At 44.4% G+C, this 16554-nt stretch overlaps 1 protein-coding gene across 8 annotated transcripts in view; it reads right to left on the bottom strand.

Moving 5' to 3' along the window:
* Positions 1–695: 695 nt before the first annotated feature.
* The window catches only part of LOC110506994 (F-actin-uncapping protein LRRC16A), a 219535-nt gene continuing 203676 nt past the window's right edge, over positions 696–16554 (bottom strand). For 5 of the 8 annotated variants that reach the window (XM_036935377.1, XM_036935386.1, XM_036935393.1 and 2 more), the window contains 2 exons: positions 12753–12908; positions 696–4356 (listed from right to left, as the gene is read on the bottom strand). In XM_036935377.1, the coding sequence (XP_036791272.1) occupies positions 4178–4356; positions 12753–12908 (335 nt within the window). In that variant the 3' untranslated portion in view covers positions 696–4177. Of the gene's footprint in view, positions 4357–4864; positions 5014–12752; positions 12909–16554 lie in introns of all 8 variants that reach the window. The other 3 variants (XM_036935403.1, XM_036935411.1, XM_036935384.1) reach the window with 3 other exon arrangements.

The raw sequence follows: 16554 nt of genomic DNA on the forward strand, positions 1-16554 counted from the left end.
GGGAGCCAGACTGGGGTGACCAGGGGGAGCCAGACTGATGTATGGGAACTCTATCGTGCTGCATCGCGGTGATGAAGAGGAAGGATACCAGCATCGGCTTGGCATCCATGTCAACAGGCAGAGCACACATATAAGAAGCTTAAACGTAATGACACTCCATTCATTCAACACTGATCCAACGATCAATGTTTCAACGATCAATGTGTCAACACTGATTCAACGATCAATGTTTCAACGATCAATGTCAACACTGATTCAACGATCAATGATTCAACGATCAATGTCAACACTGATTCAACGATCAATGTCAACACTGATTCAACGATCAATGTCAACACTGATTCAACGATCAATGTTTCAACGATCAATGTCAACACTGATTCAACGATCAATGTCAACACTGATTCAACGATCAATGTTTCAACGATCAATGTCAACACTGATTCAACGATCAATGTTTCAACGATCAATGTCAACACTGATTCAGCGATCAATGTTTCAACGATCAATGTCAACACTGATTCAACGATCAATGTTTCAACGATCAATGTCAACACTGATTCAACGATCAATGTTTCAACGATCAATGTCAACACTGATTCAGCGATCAATGATTCAACGATCAATGATTCAACGATCAAAGATTCAACGATCAACGTGTCATCAAAGATCTGTACAAATCTCATTTAGACGTGTTTCAATCTGTACAATTATTTTATTTGGTATAAATATTCACATAAGGAAGGACATGTCCACAGCCAGTAGTGGGATTTAGTGAACCATGTTAATGGAGTATCGTCCATAACAAAATAAAACACACCGACTAACAAACATGGAGTCATTTTCTTTGTTGGATTAACTTTCCTTTTTAAAAAAAATGCTTTTCAGATACGATCAGGCAAATATAGCAATGTGTCTTGTCATGAAAATAAAATAATACAACTAATTCATCGTTTAAAGAATAAGAAGAAAACAGTGAAATGGACAAATTGATTTCCTCAGTATTAACACAACGTACATTAAGGACAAGAAGAGGGAGAAAAACATCATCAAACATTGTTTTTATTTCAATAAATTACATCATTATTTAAACCTATTTTAGTAGTGTGCTTAGTAGTACCATAGTAATATAGGATCTGTGTACACATACGTGTGTGGATATATTACATGTATGTAACTTAACATACAGTATTATATTACATGTATGTAATTAAACATACAGTATTATATTAAATGTATGTAATTAAACATACAGTATTATATTACATGTATGTAATTTAACATACAGTATTATATTACACATACAGCACACCACATATGCATATCGGACACACAAATTCAGCAGTAATCACCCTGCCTGAGAGATAGACTCCCTCTCTTACTTATTTAACTCTGAAGGATTCTTTTAAACACGTCGTTCCGTGGTTTTATTGTTTAATAGAACCAAACATAAGACAGCCAGCTGCTCTTTATCCCCAAACAGAAAGAATAAAATACAAGCCGGAGAAATCCAAACCAACCGAGACAATTAACCAGAGGGGTTATCCTACGAAGCATGCTAGATCTACTCAGGGTCTTTCTAAAGCTAACCAGCTGCAGCTAGCTTCACATCCCAGTTCAGGCGTCATGTGTACCTAACGCCGGTGGATATTGCTTGTACGCCTGCCGCTAACTCTAGAAGGCTTGTGAACTGCTTGCGCGTGCATGTCGCACGTGGCTAGTCGAACGGCGAACTCTTCATCGCGACAATGCTGAAACGCCAATCCGTGGGCGACTCAGTGCAACATTTTCATTTGTGCAGAAATCAAGAGAAAAGAAAAGTTATTTTGGAAACTCAGCAGGTTGTGGTGTGAAATGGGATTTTAGAAGTGCCTTTATTTTATCACTCATCATTAACGCGTTTTTTAATTTTATTATTTATCATTAATTAGTCTTTATTTTTATTACTTATCATTAGTGCCGTATTTGGTGTGCTTATCAATGCACAACAACCACAGGCCCCCCCCCCCCCCCCACCCTCCTATCAATAAAATAGTATTATGGAGTCATACAGAAGAGCTACTGGGGGTGAAGTTTAGAATGCATTCCGTCATTACTAAATGTGAAATGTTAGATATTTTAACATGACTCTTTTTAACACACACAAAAAAAACAAAAAAAAATCAGTCGTCTTCCTCAAATGAAGGGGATGATGACACAGTCTTTGCGAGAGGGAGGGAATCTGATTTGATTGATCATTTAATTCTAGGTAAGTGGAGTTAGCCTGCCCCGGAGCGGGTTAGTTCTGGAGGATTCGTTGCCATAGAAATTGACCTTTGCTAAAAAGGTGAGACGCTTTCGCATGACCGGTTATCCCGAGTTGAACTCGTAGTTTACCGAAGTGACCTTGCTACCTGCTTCGTAGTTCACCCCTCAGGGTCCTGTTCAGTAGAGAGCGTAATAAACTAAAACAAGTGTTTCTTTATTGGACAAGTTCAGGTCATTTGACCTCCCTGTTTCAGTCAGTTTTGTTCCGTTATCTGCCTACTGAACTAGGCCCCAGGTGGACAGGTTCATGGAATGCGATGCGTTCACAGCATTCAACCCAGTCCCAGACATCGGGAACACGTGATACCGTGATGTCACTATGTTCTGACCGAGTAAGCCAACCCTTCAGTCCAAAGCCATATGATACCGTGACGCCACTACGTTCTGACCGAGTAAGCCAACCCTTCAGTCCAAAGCCATATGATACCGTGATGTCACTATGTTCTGACCGAGTAAGCCAACCCTTCAGTCCAAAGCCATATGTTACCGTGATGTCACTACGTTCTGACCGAGTAAGCCAACCCTTCAGTCCAAAGCCATATGATACCGTGACGCCACTACGTTCTGACCGAGTAAGCCAACCCTTCAGTCCAAAGCCATATGATACCGTGACGCCACTACGTTCTGACCGAGTAAGCCAACCCTTCAGTCCAAAGCCATATGATACCGTGAAGCCACTACGTTCTGACCGAGTAAGCCAACCCTTCAGTCCAAAGCCATATGATTTACAGGTCGTGAAGAAAATAAACTACTGGCAGCGAGGCAGCAAACGAAGACCAATTGAAAGACCGAAAGGTGCCGAGGTCAGGACATGACCCCTAGTTGTCGGGCCCTGAATGACTAGACAGTAGGGTTCGGGTCAATTCCATTTCAATTCCAGTCAATCCAGAAACTAAGCCAAATTCCAATTTAAAAAATTTCTGATTGAAAAGCAATGAAGAGAAATTGAAATTGTATTTCAGTTTACTTCCTGAATTGCTGGACAGGTTTGAAAATGTCCGTCTGTCCACACGAAGCAGTCAGGTTCTGAATTAGGAGCCAATTGATGCTGCCTGCAGAAAAGCCCCGAGCTGGAGTCCCATCCATGTCCGGATTTCACTTAGCATGGATACCAATCTGAATAGTGAAACAGATATTCAGTGTGGATTCCAGGCTAGCTTTTACTGGCATGGATACCAATCTGAATAGTGAAACAGATATTCAGTGTGGATTCCAGGCTAGCTTTTACTGGCATGACAGTACACCAGTTTATTTCCCAATACAAGCACAGGGGATGACCGGCACACAAAGCTATGATGACAGAGTACACACATGTCCAAACCATGATGACAGAGTACACACATGTCCAAGCCATGATGACATAGTACACACATGTCCAAACCATGATGAATAGTACACACATGTCCAAACCATGATGACATAGTACACACATGTCCAAACCATGATGACATAGTACACACATGTCCAAACCATGATGACATAGTACACACATGTCCAAACCATGATGACATAGTACACACATGTCCAAACCATGATGACATAGTACACACATGGCCAAGCCATGAGATATCTGAGTCGTGTAAAGGAATGTCCCTCTCCTTCCCCCTTCAGAAAATGTGTTGTTTCTGATCCACAGTGACTTAACACACAACAGTGCATCATCATAACAGTGCTTTAGCCATATTTATCTTGGAATTACTGAGATTTAGTGAAAGTGTACAACAGTCCTATCACAGTGAAACACTTCACATGGGTTACTCTGCCCGACAGTCTTGAGACATACGGTCGTCGCTTTCCGATTCCTGACATCAGATATACTGAGATGACAGGCAGGTACAATGCACCTGTCATTCATTGAGAGTTTAGTTTCTCATATAAAAATAAAGTCTTTGTCGGCCTCTTCTCCAGATCGGGGAGACTTTCTCCCCGGTCCCTTGTCTCTGTCAGGGTTGGGGGATTGGTCCTTGGGTTTGGAGCCGTTGTCCTCAGAGTTGTGGCGGTGGGGGCTCTGGCGATTGGCAGGGTCTGACACTGAGTCTGGTTTCACTGCTGAGGAGAAGAGGACAGGAGCTGGTTATGAGAATGAACAGCAGAGAGCGCCAAAAACAACCTTATCTGAAAACAAACTTTTATTTCTGTTTTAATCTTCATCTCTACCTCATCAGTGCTAAAAATGAGTCAAAATAACACTTCTAGTAACTTGTGAAAGATGAATCAATCCAACACATTTTCTAAAGAAAAGCAAGCACATTTTCCAACTGGCACCAACTGGCACCAAGACATATTCTAAAAATATGAACGTTTCCCATGTGAAGCCTAGAGAAGCCCGGATAACTCTCTGCCTCAGGTGCCAGTTGGAGAAAGATCAGTAGGCGGTATTTTAGATTCATTTTGGTAAAAGCTCCCTTCAATTATAAGCCATCACTATCAATCAAATCACGTCCAGAAGCTCCAATAATGAATCTCACTGCAGTCTGACCTGAACTACGGGACAAGATGAGAGATTATAAAAGATACAAGTGAGAGAGGAGGAGGGAAAGGGAGAACTTCTTCTAACCAGTACAGGGGAGGGACTTCCTGCTCTTGTGCTCGCCCACTTCCTGTTCGGTGCTGGTAGGTGATTGGCAGGCGTGTCGGGCTCTGAGATTGGCTTGTCAGCTTCCTGATCAGAATCAAACACGCTACCGTCTTCTGTTGGAACATTCACTAGGGAGAGGGTGGAGGGAGGGAGGGAGGCTGGACTTTAGTGCTCGTTGATCAATCAGCCATTCAATTAGCCACAGGGCCAAGCCGATTGGGGCATAGTAATTCATTCTAATTTGTCTTTCAGCACATCTGGGCTGCTAAAAATAGAAGACAAGTAGGCAATGTGTGGTTCTTTATTGATGGAGTTTGTAAAGAACGAGTAGCCTATCAATAACATATCAATAACATATCAATAACATATCAATAACAGATCAATAACAGATCAATAACAGATCGATAGATTCAATCTTGATCCATAGAACATGATTTAAATCTCCTCACTAGCACTGGGGGTGAAGAGTGGTCTGTGGTGCCTTCAGTGACTGTTCATATGAGTAATGTTGCTGTGCAACAGAGTGTGTAGTAGGGTGTGTTGTAGAGTGTGTAGTAGACTGTGTAGTAGTGTAGTAGAGTGTGTTGTAGAGTGCGTAGTAGAGTGTGTAGTAGACTGTGTAGTAGAGTGTGTTATAGACTGTGTAGTAGTGTAGTAGAGTGTGTAGTAGACTGTGCAGTAGAGTGTGTAGGATACTGTGTAGTAGTGTAGTAGAGTGTGTAGTAGACTGTGCAGTAGAGTGTGTAGGAGACTGTGTAGTAGTGTAGTAGAGTGTGTAGGAGACTGTGTAGTAGAGTGTGTAGTAGACTGTGCAGTAGAGTGTGTAGGAGACTGTGTAGTAGTGTAGTAGAGTGTGTAGTAGAGTGTGCAGTAGAGTGTGTAGTAGAGGGTGTAGCAGTGTGTTGTAGAGTGTGTAGTAGAGTGTTTTGTAGAGTGCGTAGTAGAGTGTGTAGTAGAGTGTGTAGTAGACTGTGTAGTAGAGTGTAGTAGAGTGTGTAGTAGAGTGTATAGTGGAGTGTGTAGTAGAGTGTGTAGTAGAGTGCGTAGTAGAGTGCGTAGTAGAGTGTGTAGTAGACTGTGCAGTAGAGTGTAGTAGAGTGCGTAGTAGAGTGTGTTATAGAGTGTGTAGTAGAGTGCGTAGTAGAGTTTGTAGTAGACTGTGTAGTAGAGTGTGTAGCAGAGTGTTGTAGAGTGCTTTGTAGTGTGTAGTAGAGTGTGTTATAGTGTGTAGCAGAGTGTGTAGCAGTGTGTAGCAGAGTGTGTAGTAGAGTGCGTAGTAGAGTGTGTTATAGAGTGTGTAGTAGGGTGTGTAGTAGAGTGTGTAGTAGAGTGTGTAGAGAGTGCGTAGTAGAGTGTGTTATAGAGTTTGTTGTAGAGTGTGTAGTAGAGTGTGTAGTAGAGTGTGTAGTAGAGTGCGTAGTAGAGTGCGTAGAAGAGTGTGTAGTAGAGTGCGTAGTAGAGTGTGTTGTTGAGTGTGTTGTAGAGTGTGTTGTAGAGTGTTATAGAGTGTGTTATAGAGTGTGTTGTAGAGTGTTGTATCGTGTGTTATAGAGTGTGTTGTAGAGTGTTGTAGAGTGTGTTGTAGAATGTGTTGTAGAGTGTTATAGAGTGTGTTATAGAATGTGTTATAGAGTGTGTAGTAGAGTGTGTTATAGAGTGTGTTATAGAGTGTGTTGTAGCCATATCATCTACCAGCTCTACTGGTAGTACTGCTACTTCCAGCAGTACTACACCTGCACCTGTCGACTACTCAAGTTGTTCTGCTTCCAGTAGCACATCCAATGCTAGCATCAGTAATTCTACATTTGTTGTTAGCCCAGCTAGCATCAGTAATTCTACATTTGTTGTTAGCCCAGCTAGCATGTACACTGACAGTTGGGAATCTGATGCAGCAGAAAAGCTAACGCCCCCTTAACCGGGAAAGCACCAAGCTACTGCCCCTGACCCGGGAAAGCACCAAGCTACTGCCCCCTTAACCGGGAAAGCACCAAGCTATTGCCCCCTGACCCGGGAAAGCACCAAGCTACTGCCCCCTTAACCGGGAAAGCACCAAGCTACTGCCCCCTTAACCGGGAAAGCACCAAGCTACTGCCCCCTTAACCGGGAAAGCACCAAGCTACTGCCCCCTGACCCGGGAAAGCACCAAGCTACTGCCCCCCTTACCTGGGAAAACACCAAGCTACTGCCCCTTACCCGGGAAAGCACCAAGCTACTGCCCCCTTAACCGGGAAAGCACCAAGCTACTGCCCCCTGACCCGGGAAAGCACCAAGCTACTGCCCCCCTTACCTGGGAAAACACCAAGCTACTGCCCCTTACCCGGGAAAGCACCAAGCTACTGCCCCCCTTACCTGGGAAAGCACCAAGCTACTGCCCCCTTAACCGGGAAAGCACCAAGCTACTGCCCCCTTAACCGGGAAAGCACCAAGCTACTGACCCCTTACCCGGGAAAGCACCAAGCTACTGCCCCCTTAACCGGGAAAGCACCAAGCTACTGCCCCCTGACCCGGGAAAGCACCAAGCTACTGCCCCTTACCCGGGAAAGCACCAAGCTACTGACCCCTTACCCGGGAAAGCACCAAGCTACTGACCCCTTACCCGGGAAAGCACCAAGCTACTGCCCCCTGACCCGGGAAAGCACCAAGCTACTGACCCCTTACCCGGGAAAGCACCAAGCTACCCGGGAAAGCACAGAACAACAGAGAGGGACGTTGGACCATCGAAGAGGTGCAAATATGGTGAGAACTACATTGATTTGGGATTCACTTAGATTGGGAGTAGTGCCTTTCCTCTGCCGCAGTGTGTTATATGTGCAAAAGTACTATCTCACAACTCGATGAAACCTTCACTCTTGCGCAGACATTTAGAAACAAAACACGCCAATTTGAAAAATAAGCCACAGGAGTTTTTAAGAGAGAATAAAGACGACTTTCGAGTAGTAAGACATGTATAAAAGCAACAGATACCATTAATAAGAAGGGGCTAGAATAGTCTTATATGGTGAGCTACTGAGTGGCTAGGACAGGCAAGGCCCATACTATAGTGGAGGACTTCCTTCTTCCTGCTGCCGTGGATATGGCAGGACAGGCAAGGCCCATACTATAGTGGAGGACTTCCTTCTTCCTGCTGCCGTGGATATGACTAGGACAGGCAAGGCCCATACTATAGTGGAGGACTTCCTTCTTCCTGCTGCCGTGGATATGGCAGGACAGGCAAGGCCCATACTATAGTGGAGGACTTCCTTCTTCCTGCTGCCGTGGATATGACTAGGACAGGCAAGGCCCATACTATAGTGGAGGACTTCCTTCTTCCTGCTGCCGTGGATATGACTAGGACAGGCAAGGCCCATACTATAGTGGAGGACTTCCTTCTTCCTGCTGCCGTGGATATGGCAGGACAGGCAAGGCCCATACTATAGTGGAGGACTTCCTTCTTCCTGCTGCCGTGGATATGACTAGGACAGGCAAGGCCCATACTATAGTGGAGGACTTCCTTCTTCCTGCTGCCGTGGATATGGCAGGACAGGCAAGGCCCATACTATAGTGGAGGACTTCCTTCTTCCTGCTGCCGTGGATATGGCAGGACAGGCAAGGCCCATACTATAGTGGAGGACTTCCTTCTTCCTGCTGCCGTGGATATGGCAGGACAGGCAAGGCCCATACTATAGTGGAGGACTTCCTTCTTCCTGCTGCCGTGGATATGGCAGGACAGGCAAGGCCCATACTATAGTGGAGGACTTCCTTCTTCCTGCTGCCGTGGATATGACTAGGACAGGCAAGGCCCATACTATAGTGGAGGAGTTAATTCTTCCTGCTGCCGTGGATATGGCAGGACAGGCAAAGCCCATACTATAGTGGAGGACTTCCTTCTTCCTGCTGCCGTGGATATGACTAGGACAGGCAAGGCCCATACTATAGTGGAGGAGTTAATTCTTCCTGCTGCCGTGGATATGTCTGGGACAATGCTGTGGGAAAAGGCCCCAAAAAAACTATACAGACAATGCCTTCATCAAACAACACTGTTTCACAACACATCAGTGACATGGCAGGAGATGTTTTGAAACAATTACTGCTTCACATACGAGCCAGTGACTTCTATACGTTACAGCTGGATGAGTCAACAGACGTGGTGGGCCTGGCACAGCTCCTGGTATATGTTTGTTACAGCTGGATGAGTCAACAGACGTGGTGGGCCTGGCACAGCTCCTGGTATATGTCTGTTACAGCTGGATGAGTCAACAGACATGGCACAGCTCCTGGTATATGTCTGTTACAGCTGGATGAGTCAACAGACGTGGTGGGCCTGGCACAGCTCCTGGTATATGTTTGTTACAGCTGGATGAGTCAACAGATGTGGTGGGCCTGGCACAGCTCCTGGTATATGTCTGTTACAGCTGGATGAGTCAACAGACGTGGTAGGCCTGGCACAGCTCCTGGTATATGTTTGTTACAGCTGGATGAGTCAACAGATGTGGTGGGCCTGGCACAGCTCCTGGTATATGTCTGTTACAGCTGGATGAGTCAACAGACGTGGTGGGTCTGGCTCAGCTCCTGGTATATGTCTGTTACAGCTGGATGAGTCAACAGACGTGGTGGGCCTGGCACAGCTCCTGGTATATGTCTGTTACAGCTGGATGAGTCAACAGACGTGGTGGGCCTGGCACAGCTCCTGGTATATGTCTGTTACAGCTGGATGAGTCAACAGACGTGGCCTGGCACAGCTCCTGGTATATGTCTGTTACAGCTGGATGAGTCAACAGACGTGGTGGGCCTGGCACAGCTCCTGGTATATGTTTGTTACAGCTGGATGAGTCAACAGACGTGGTGGGCCTGGCACAGCTCCTGGTATATGTCTGTTACAGCTGGATGAGTCAACAGACGTGGTGGGTCTGGCTCAGCTCCTGGTATATGTCTGTTACAGCTGGATGAGTCAACAGACGTGGCCTGGCACAGCTCCTGGTATATGTCTGTTACAGCTGGATGAGTCAACAGACGTGGCCTGGCACAGCTCCTGGTATATGTCTGTTACAGCTGGATGAGTCAACAGACGTGGTGGGCCTGGCACAGCTCCTGGTATATGTCTGTTACAGCTGGATGAGTCAACAGACGTGGTGGGCCTGGCACAGCTCCTGGTATATGTCTGTTACAGCTGGATGAGTCAACAGACGTGGTGGGTCTGGCTCAGCTCCTGGTATATGTCTGTTACAGCTGGATGAGTCAACAGACGTGGTGGGTCTGGCTCAGCTCCTGGTATATGTCTGTTACAGCTGGATGAGTCAACAGACGTGGTGGGCCTGGCACAGCTCCTGGTATATGTCTGTTACAGCTGGATGAGTCAACAGACGTGGTGGGTCTGGCTCAGCTCCTGGTATATGTCTGTTACAGCTGGATGAGTCAACAGACGTGGTGGGCCTGGCACAGCTCCTGGTATATGTCTGTTACAGCTGGATGAGTCAACAGACGTGGTGGGTCTGGCTCAGCTCCTGGTATATGTCTGTTACAGCTGGATGAGTCAACAGACGTGGCCTGGCACAGCTCCTGGTATATGTCTGTTACAGCTGGATGAGTCAACAGACGTGGCCTGGCACAGCTCCTGGTATATGTCTGTTACAGCTGGATGAGTCAACAGACGTGGTGGGCCTGGCACAGCTCCTGGTATATGTCTGTTACAGCTGGATGAGTCAACAGACGTGGTGGGCCTGGCACAGCTCCTGGTATATGTTTGTTACAGCTGGATGAGTCAACAGACGTGGTGGGCCTGGCACAGCTCCTGGTATATGTCTGTTACAGCTGGATGAGTCAACAGACGTGGCCTGGCACAGCTCCTGGTATATGTCTGTTACAGCTGGATGAGTCAACAGACGTGGCGGGCCTGGCACAGCTCCTGGTATATGTCTGTTACAGCTGGATGAGTCAACAGACGTGGTGGGCCTGGCACAGCTCCTGGTATATGTCTGTTACAGCTGGATGAGTCAACAGACGTGGTGGGCCTGGCACAGCTCCTGGTATATGTCTGTTACAGCTGGATGAGTCAACAGACATGGCACAGCTCCTGGTATATGTCTGTTACAGCTGGATGAGTCAACAGATGTGGCCTGGCACAGCTCCTGGTATATGTCTGTTACAGCTGGATGAGTCAACAGACGTGGTGGGCCTGGCACAGCTCCTGGTATATGTCCGTTACGTTTATGGGGGGAGGTCAATTAAGGAAGACATCCTCTTCTGGAAACCAGGACAACAGGAGAGGATATTTTTAAAGTACTGGACAGCTTTGTGACATCAAATGGACTTTGGTGGTCAAGATGTGTTGGTATCTGTACTGTTGGCGCAAAAACCATGACAGGGAGACATAGTGGAGTGGTAACGTGTGTTCAAGCAGTTGCTCCCGTTGCCACTTGGGTTCACTGCAGCATCCACCGAGAGGCTCTTGGGTTCACTGCAGCATCCACCGAGAGGCTCTTGGGTTCACTGCAGCATCCACAGAGAGGCTCTTGGGTTCACTGCAGCATCCACAGAGAGGCTCTTGGGTTCACTGCAGCATCCACCGAGAGGCTCTTGGGTTCACTGCAGCATCCACCGAGAGGCTCTTGGGTTCACTGCAGCATCCACAGAGAAGCTCTTGGGTACACTGCAGCATCCACAGAGAGGCTCTTGGGTTCACTGCAGCATCCACCGAGAGGCTCTTGGGTTCACTGCAGCATCCACAGAGAGGCTCTTGGGTACACTGCAGCATCCACCGAGAGGCTCTTGCTGCCAAGGGAATGCCTGACAGCTTTAAAGATGTTTTGGACACTACAGTGAAAATGGTTAACTTTGTTAAAGCAAGGCCCCTGAACTCTCTTGTGTTTTCTGCACTATATGCAATGATATGGGCAGCGACCATGTAACGCTTGTGCAACATACAGTAGTGCTCCGGTTATCAAGGGGCAAAGTATTGACACATTTTTTTAAATTGAGAGACGAGCTTCAAGTTTTCTTTACTGACCATAATTTTCACTTGTCTGACCGCTTGCATGATGACTAGTTTCTCACACGACTGGCCTATCTGGGTGATGTTTTTTCTCGCCTGAATGATCTGAATCTAGGATTACAGGGACTCTCCGCAACTATATTCAATGTGTGGGACATAATTTAGGCTTTTCTCTGTCTGCATTAACAAGGACAACACACAGGTCTGTCCATCATTGTATGATTTTTTTGTGTGTAAATGAACTCAAGCTTCCAGACAATGTCAAATGTAATATAGCGAAGCACCTGAGCGAGTTGGGTGCCCAATTACGCATTTACTTTCCCGAAACGGATGACACAAACAACGGGATTCGTTATCCCTTTTCATGCCCTGCCTCCAGTCCACTTACCGATATCTGAAGAGAGCCTCATCGAAATTGCAACAAGCGGTTCTGTGAAAATGTTATTGAATCAGAAGCCACTGACAGATTTCTGGATAGGGCTGCGCTCAGAGTATCCTGCCTTGGCAAATTGTGCTGTTAAGACACTGATGCCCTTAGCAACCACGTACCTATGTGAGAGTGGATTCACGGCCCTCACTGTCATGAAAACTAAATACAGGCACAGACTGTGTGTGGAAAATGATTTAAGACTGAGACTATCTCCAATACAACCCAACATTGAAGAGTAATGTGCATTCTTTCAAGCACACGCTTTTCATTAACCTGTGGTGAGTTATTCTCAATTTACGATGAACAAATAAGGTTTTATATGTAAGACGGCTAAATAAAGAGCAAAATTATTGATTATTATTATATTATTATTTGTGCCGTGGTCCTATAAGAGCTCTTTGTCACTTCCCACGAAGTACGATAGTGTGTGACTAGGTCTGTTCCTACCTGGATGGGTAAAGGTAACCTACCTGCCTGAGCAGAGGGGTTTTTGTTGCTCCCCGTGCCCCCCAGTAGAGGACTGCCCTGCCCCTCCTTGTCCTTGTCCAAGGGGACCCTCTTCAGGCTGTAAGGCAGCATTGCCCCCTTGGGAGACACATTCCCTCCAGGAGAGTCACAGACCTCATCTGGCAGACAGAAAGAGAACAGGTATCAGAACTACACCAAGGTTTCTATTGTCCCAAATCTAGGACAGGTGTGTGTCAAATTTACAGGTTAAGATATATCATTTATTGTTGTTTACGTAGTTGATGACGGCGACAGGATGCCAGATTAGTTGACATCCTAGGTGAAGATCTGTGGTCTATTGAAAGGCAGAAGGTGTCCAGCCTCAGACCCCAGAATATTACTATTACACTATCACTAGATCTTTAACAGATGTAACATCCAGGAGCTAGATAGTTCTAGATCTTTAATATCCAGGGGCTAGATAGTTCTAGATCTTTAACAGATGTAACATCCAGGGGCTAGATAGTTCTAGATCTTTAATATCCAGGGGCTCGATAGTTCTAGATCTTTAACATCCAGGGGCTCGATAGTTCTAGATCTTTAACATCCAGGGGCTAGATAGTTCTAGATCTTTAATATCCAGGGGCTAGATAGTTCTAGATCTTTAACAGCTTTAACATCCAGAGGCTAGATAGTTCTAGATTTTTAACAGATGTAACATCCAGGGGCTAGATAGTTCTAGATCTTTAACATCCAGGGGCTAGATAGTTCTAGATCTTTAATATCCAGGGGCTCGATAGTTCTAGATCTTTAACAGCTTTAACATCCAGGAGCTAGATAGTTCTAGATCTTTAATATCCAGGGGGCTCGATAGTTCTAGATCTTTAATATCCAGGGGCTCGATAGTTCTAGATCTTTAACAGATGTAAGATCCAGGGGCTAGATAGTTCTAGATCTTTAATATCCAGGGGGCTCGATAGTTCTAGATCTTTAACATCCAGGGGCCTGATAGTTCTAGATCTTTAACAGATGTAATATCCAGGGGCTAGATAGTTCTAGATCTTTAACAGCTTTAATATCCAAGGGCTCGATAGTTCTAGATCTTTAACAGATGTAATATCCAGGGGCTCGATAGTTCTAGATCTTTAACAGCTTTAATATCCATGGGCTCGATAGTTCTAGATCTTTAACAGATGTAATATCCAGGGGCTAGATAGTTCTAGATCTTTAACAGATTTAACATCCAGGGTCTAGATAGTTCTAGATCTTTAACAGATGTAATATCCAGGGGCTAGATAGTTCTAGATCTTTAATATCCAGGGGCTAGATAGTTCTAGATCTTTAACATCCAGGGGCTAGATAGTTCTAGATCTTTAACAGCTTTAACATCCAGAGGCTAGATAGTTTAACAGATGTAACATCCAGGGGCTAGATAGTTCTAGATCTTTAACAGCTTTAACATCCAGAGGCTAGATAGTTCTAGATCTTTAATATCCAGGGGCTAGATAGTTCTAGATCTTTAACATCCAGGGGCTAGATAGTTCTAGATCTTTAATATCCAGGGGCTAGATAGTTCTAGATCTTTAACAGATGTAATATCTAGGGGCTCGATAGTTCTAGATCTTTAACAGATGTAATATCCAGGGGCTAGATAGTTCTAGATCTTTAACAGATGTAATATCCAGGGGCTAGATAGTTCTAGATCTTTAACAGATTTAACATCCAGGGTCTAGATAGTTCTAGATCTTTAACAGATTTAACATCCAGGGGCTAGATAGTTCTAGATCTTTAACAGATTTAACATCCAGGGGCTAGATAGTTCTAGATCTTTAACAGATTTAACATCCAGGGTCTAGATAGTTCTAGATCTTTAACAGATTTAACATCCAGGGGCTAGATAGTTCTAGATCTTTAACAGATTTAACATCCAGGGGCTAGATAGTTCTAGATCTTTAACAGATGTAATATCCAGGGGTTAGATAGTTCTAGATCTTTAACAGATTTAACATCCAGGGTCTAGATAGTTCTAGATCTTTAACAGATTTAACATCCAAGGGCCTGATAGTTCTAGATCTTTAACATATGTAATATCCAGGGTCTAGATAGTTCTAGATCTTTAACAGATGTAACATCCAGGGTCTAGATAGTTCTAGATCTTTAACAGATGTAATATCCAGGGTCTAGATAGTTCTAGATCTTTAACAGATGTAACATCCAGGGTATAGATAGTTCTAGATCTTTAACAGATGTAATATCCAGGGTCTAGATAGTTCTAGATCTTTAACAGATGTAACATCCAGGGTCTAGATAGTTCTAGATCTTTAACAGATGTAATATCCAGGGTCTAGATAGTTCTAGATCTTTAACAGATGTAACATCCAGGGTCTAGATAGTTCTAGATCTTTAACAGATGTAATATCCAGGGTCTAGATAGTTCTAGATCTTTAACAGATTTAACATCCAGGGGCTAGATAGTTCTAGATCTTTAACAGATTTAATATCCAGGGGCTCGATAGTTCTAGATCTTTAACAGATGTAACATCCAGGGTCTAGATAGTTCTAGATCTTTAACAGATTTAACATCCAGGGGCTAGATAGTTCTAGATCTTTAACAGATGTAACATCCAGGGGCTAGATAGTTCTAGATCTTTAACATCTAGGGGCTAGACAGTTCTAGATCTTTAACAGATTTAACATCCAGGGGCTAGATAGTTCTAGATCTTTAACAGATGTAATATCCAGGGGCTAGATAGTTCTAGATCTTTAACAGATGTAACATCCAGGGGCTAGATAGTTCTAGATCTTTAACATCCAGGGGCTAGATAGTTCTAGATCTTTAACAGATTTAACATCCAGGGGCTAGATAGTTCTAGATCTTTAACAGATTTAACATCCAGGGGCTAGATAGTTCTAGATCTTTAACATCCAGGGGCTAGATAGTTCTAGATCTTTAACAGATTTAACATCCAGGGGCTAGATAGTTCTAGATCTTTAACAGATGTAACATCCAGGGGCTAGATAGTTCTAGATCTTTAACATCCAGGGGCTAGATAGTTCTAGATCTTTAACAGATTTAACATCCAGGGGCTAGATAGTTCTAGATCTTTAACAGATGTAACATCCAGGGGCTAGATAGTTCTAGATCTTTAACATCCAGGGGCTAGATAGTTCTAGATCTTTAACAGATTTAACATCCAGGGGCTAGATAGTTCTAGATCTTTAACAGATGTAACATCCAGGGGCTAGATAGTTCTAGATCTTTAACAGATTTAACATCCAGGGGCTAGATAGTTCTAGATCTTTAACAGATGTAACATCCAGGGTCTAGATAGTTCTAGATCTTTAACATCCAGGGGCTAGATAGTTCTAGATCTTTAACAGATGTAACATCCAGGGTCTAGATAGTTCTAGATCTTTAACAGATGTAACATCCAGGGTCTAGATAGTTATAGATCTTTAACTTCCAAGGGCCTGATAGTTCTAGATCTTTAACATCCAGGGGCTAGATAGTTCTAGATCTTTAACAGATGTAACATCCAGGGGCTAGATAGTTCTAAATCTTTAACAGATGTAACATCCAGGGGCTAGATAGTTCTAGATCTTTAACAGATGTAACATCCAGGGTCTAGATAGTTCTAGATCTTTAACAGATGTAACATCCAGGGTCCTCCATACCACAGGAATGAAACTAAAATAGAGTACCAATCTGTGTTATGTAAATGCTCCATACTCTACCAACAGGGCCTAAAATGAACACACACCACCTGCCAGATGTGAGTCTATCTCACCAGCCACTGTGGAAGGGAGGTTGGCTCCACAGTGCGT

The sequence above is a fragment of the Oncorhynchus mykiss genome, chromosome 2 (assembly GCF_013265735.2).
Source record: "Oncorhynchus mykiss isolate Arlee chromosome 2, USDA_OmykA_1.1, whole genome shotgun sequence".
Classification (NCBI taxonomy): domain Eukaryota; kingdom Metazoa; phylum Chordata; class Actinopteri; order Salmoniformes; family Salmonidae; genus Oncorhynchus; species Oncorhynchus mykiss.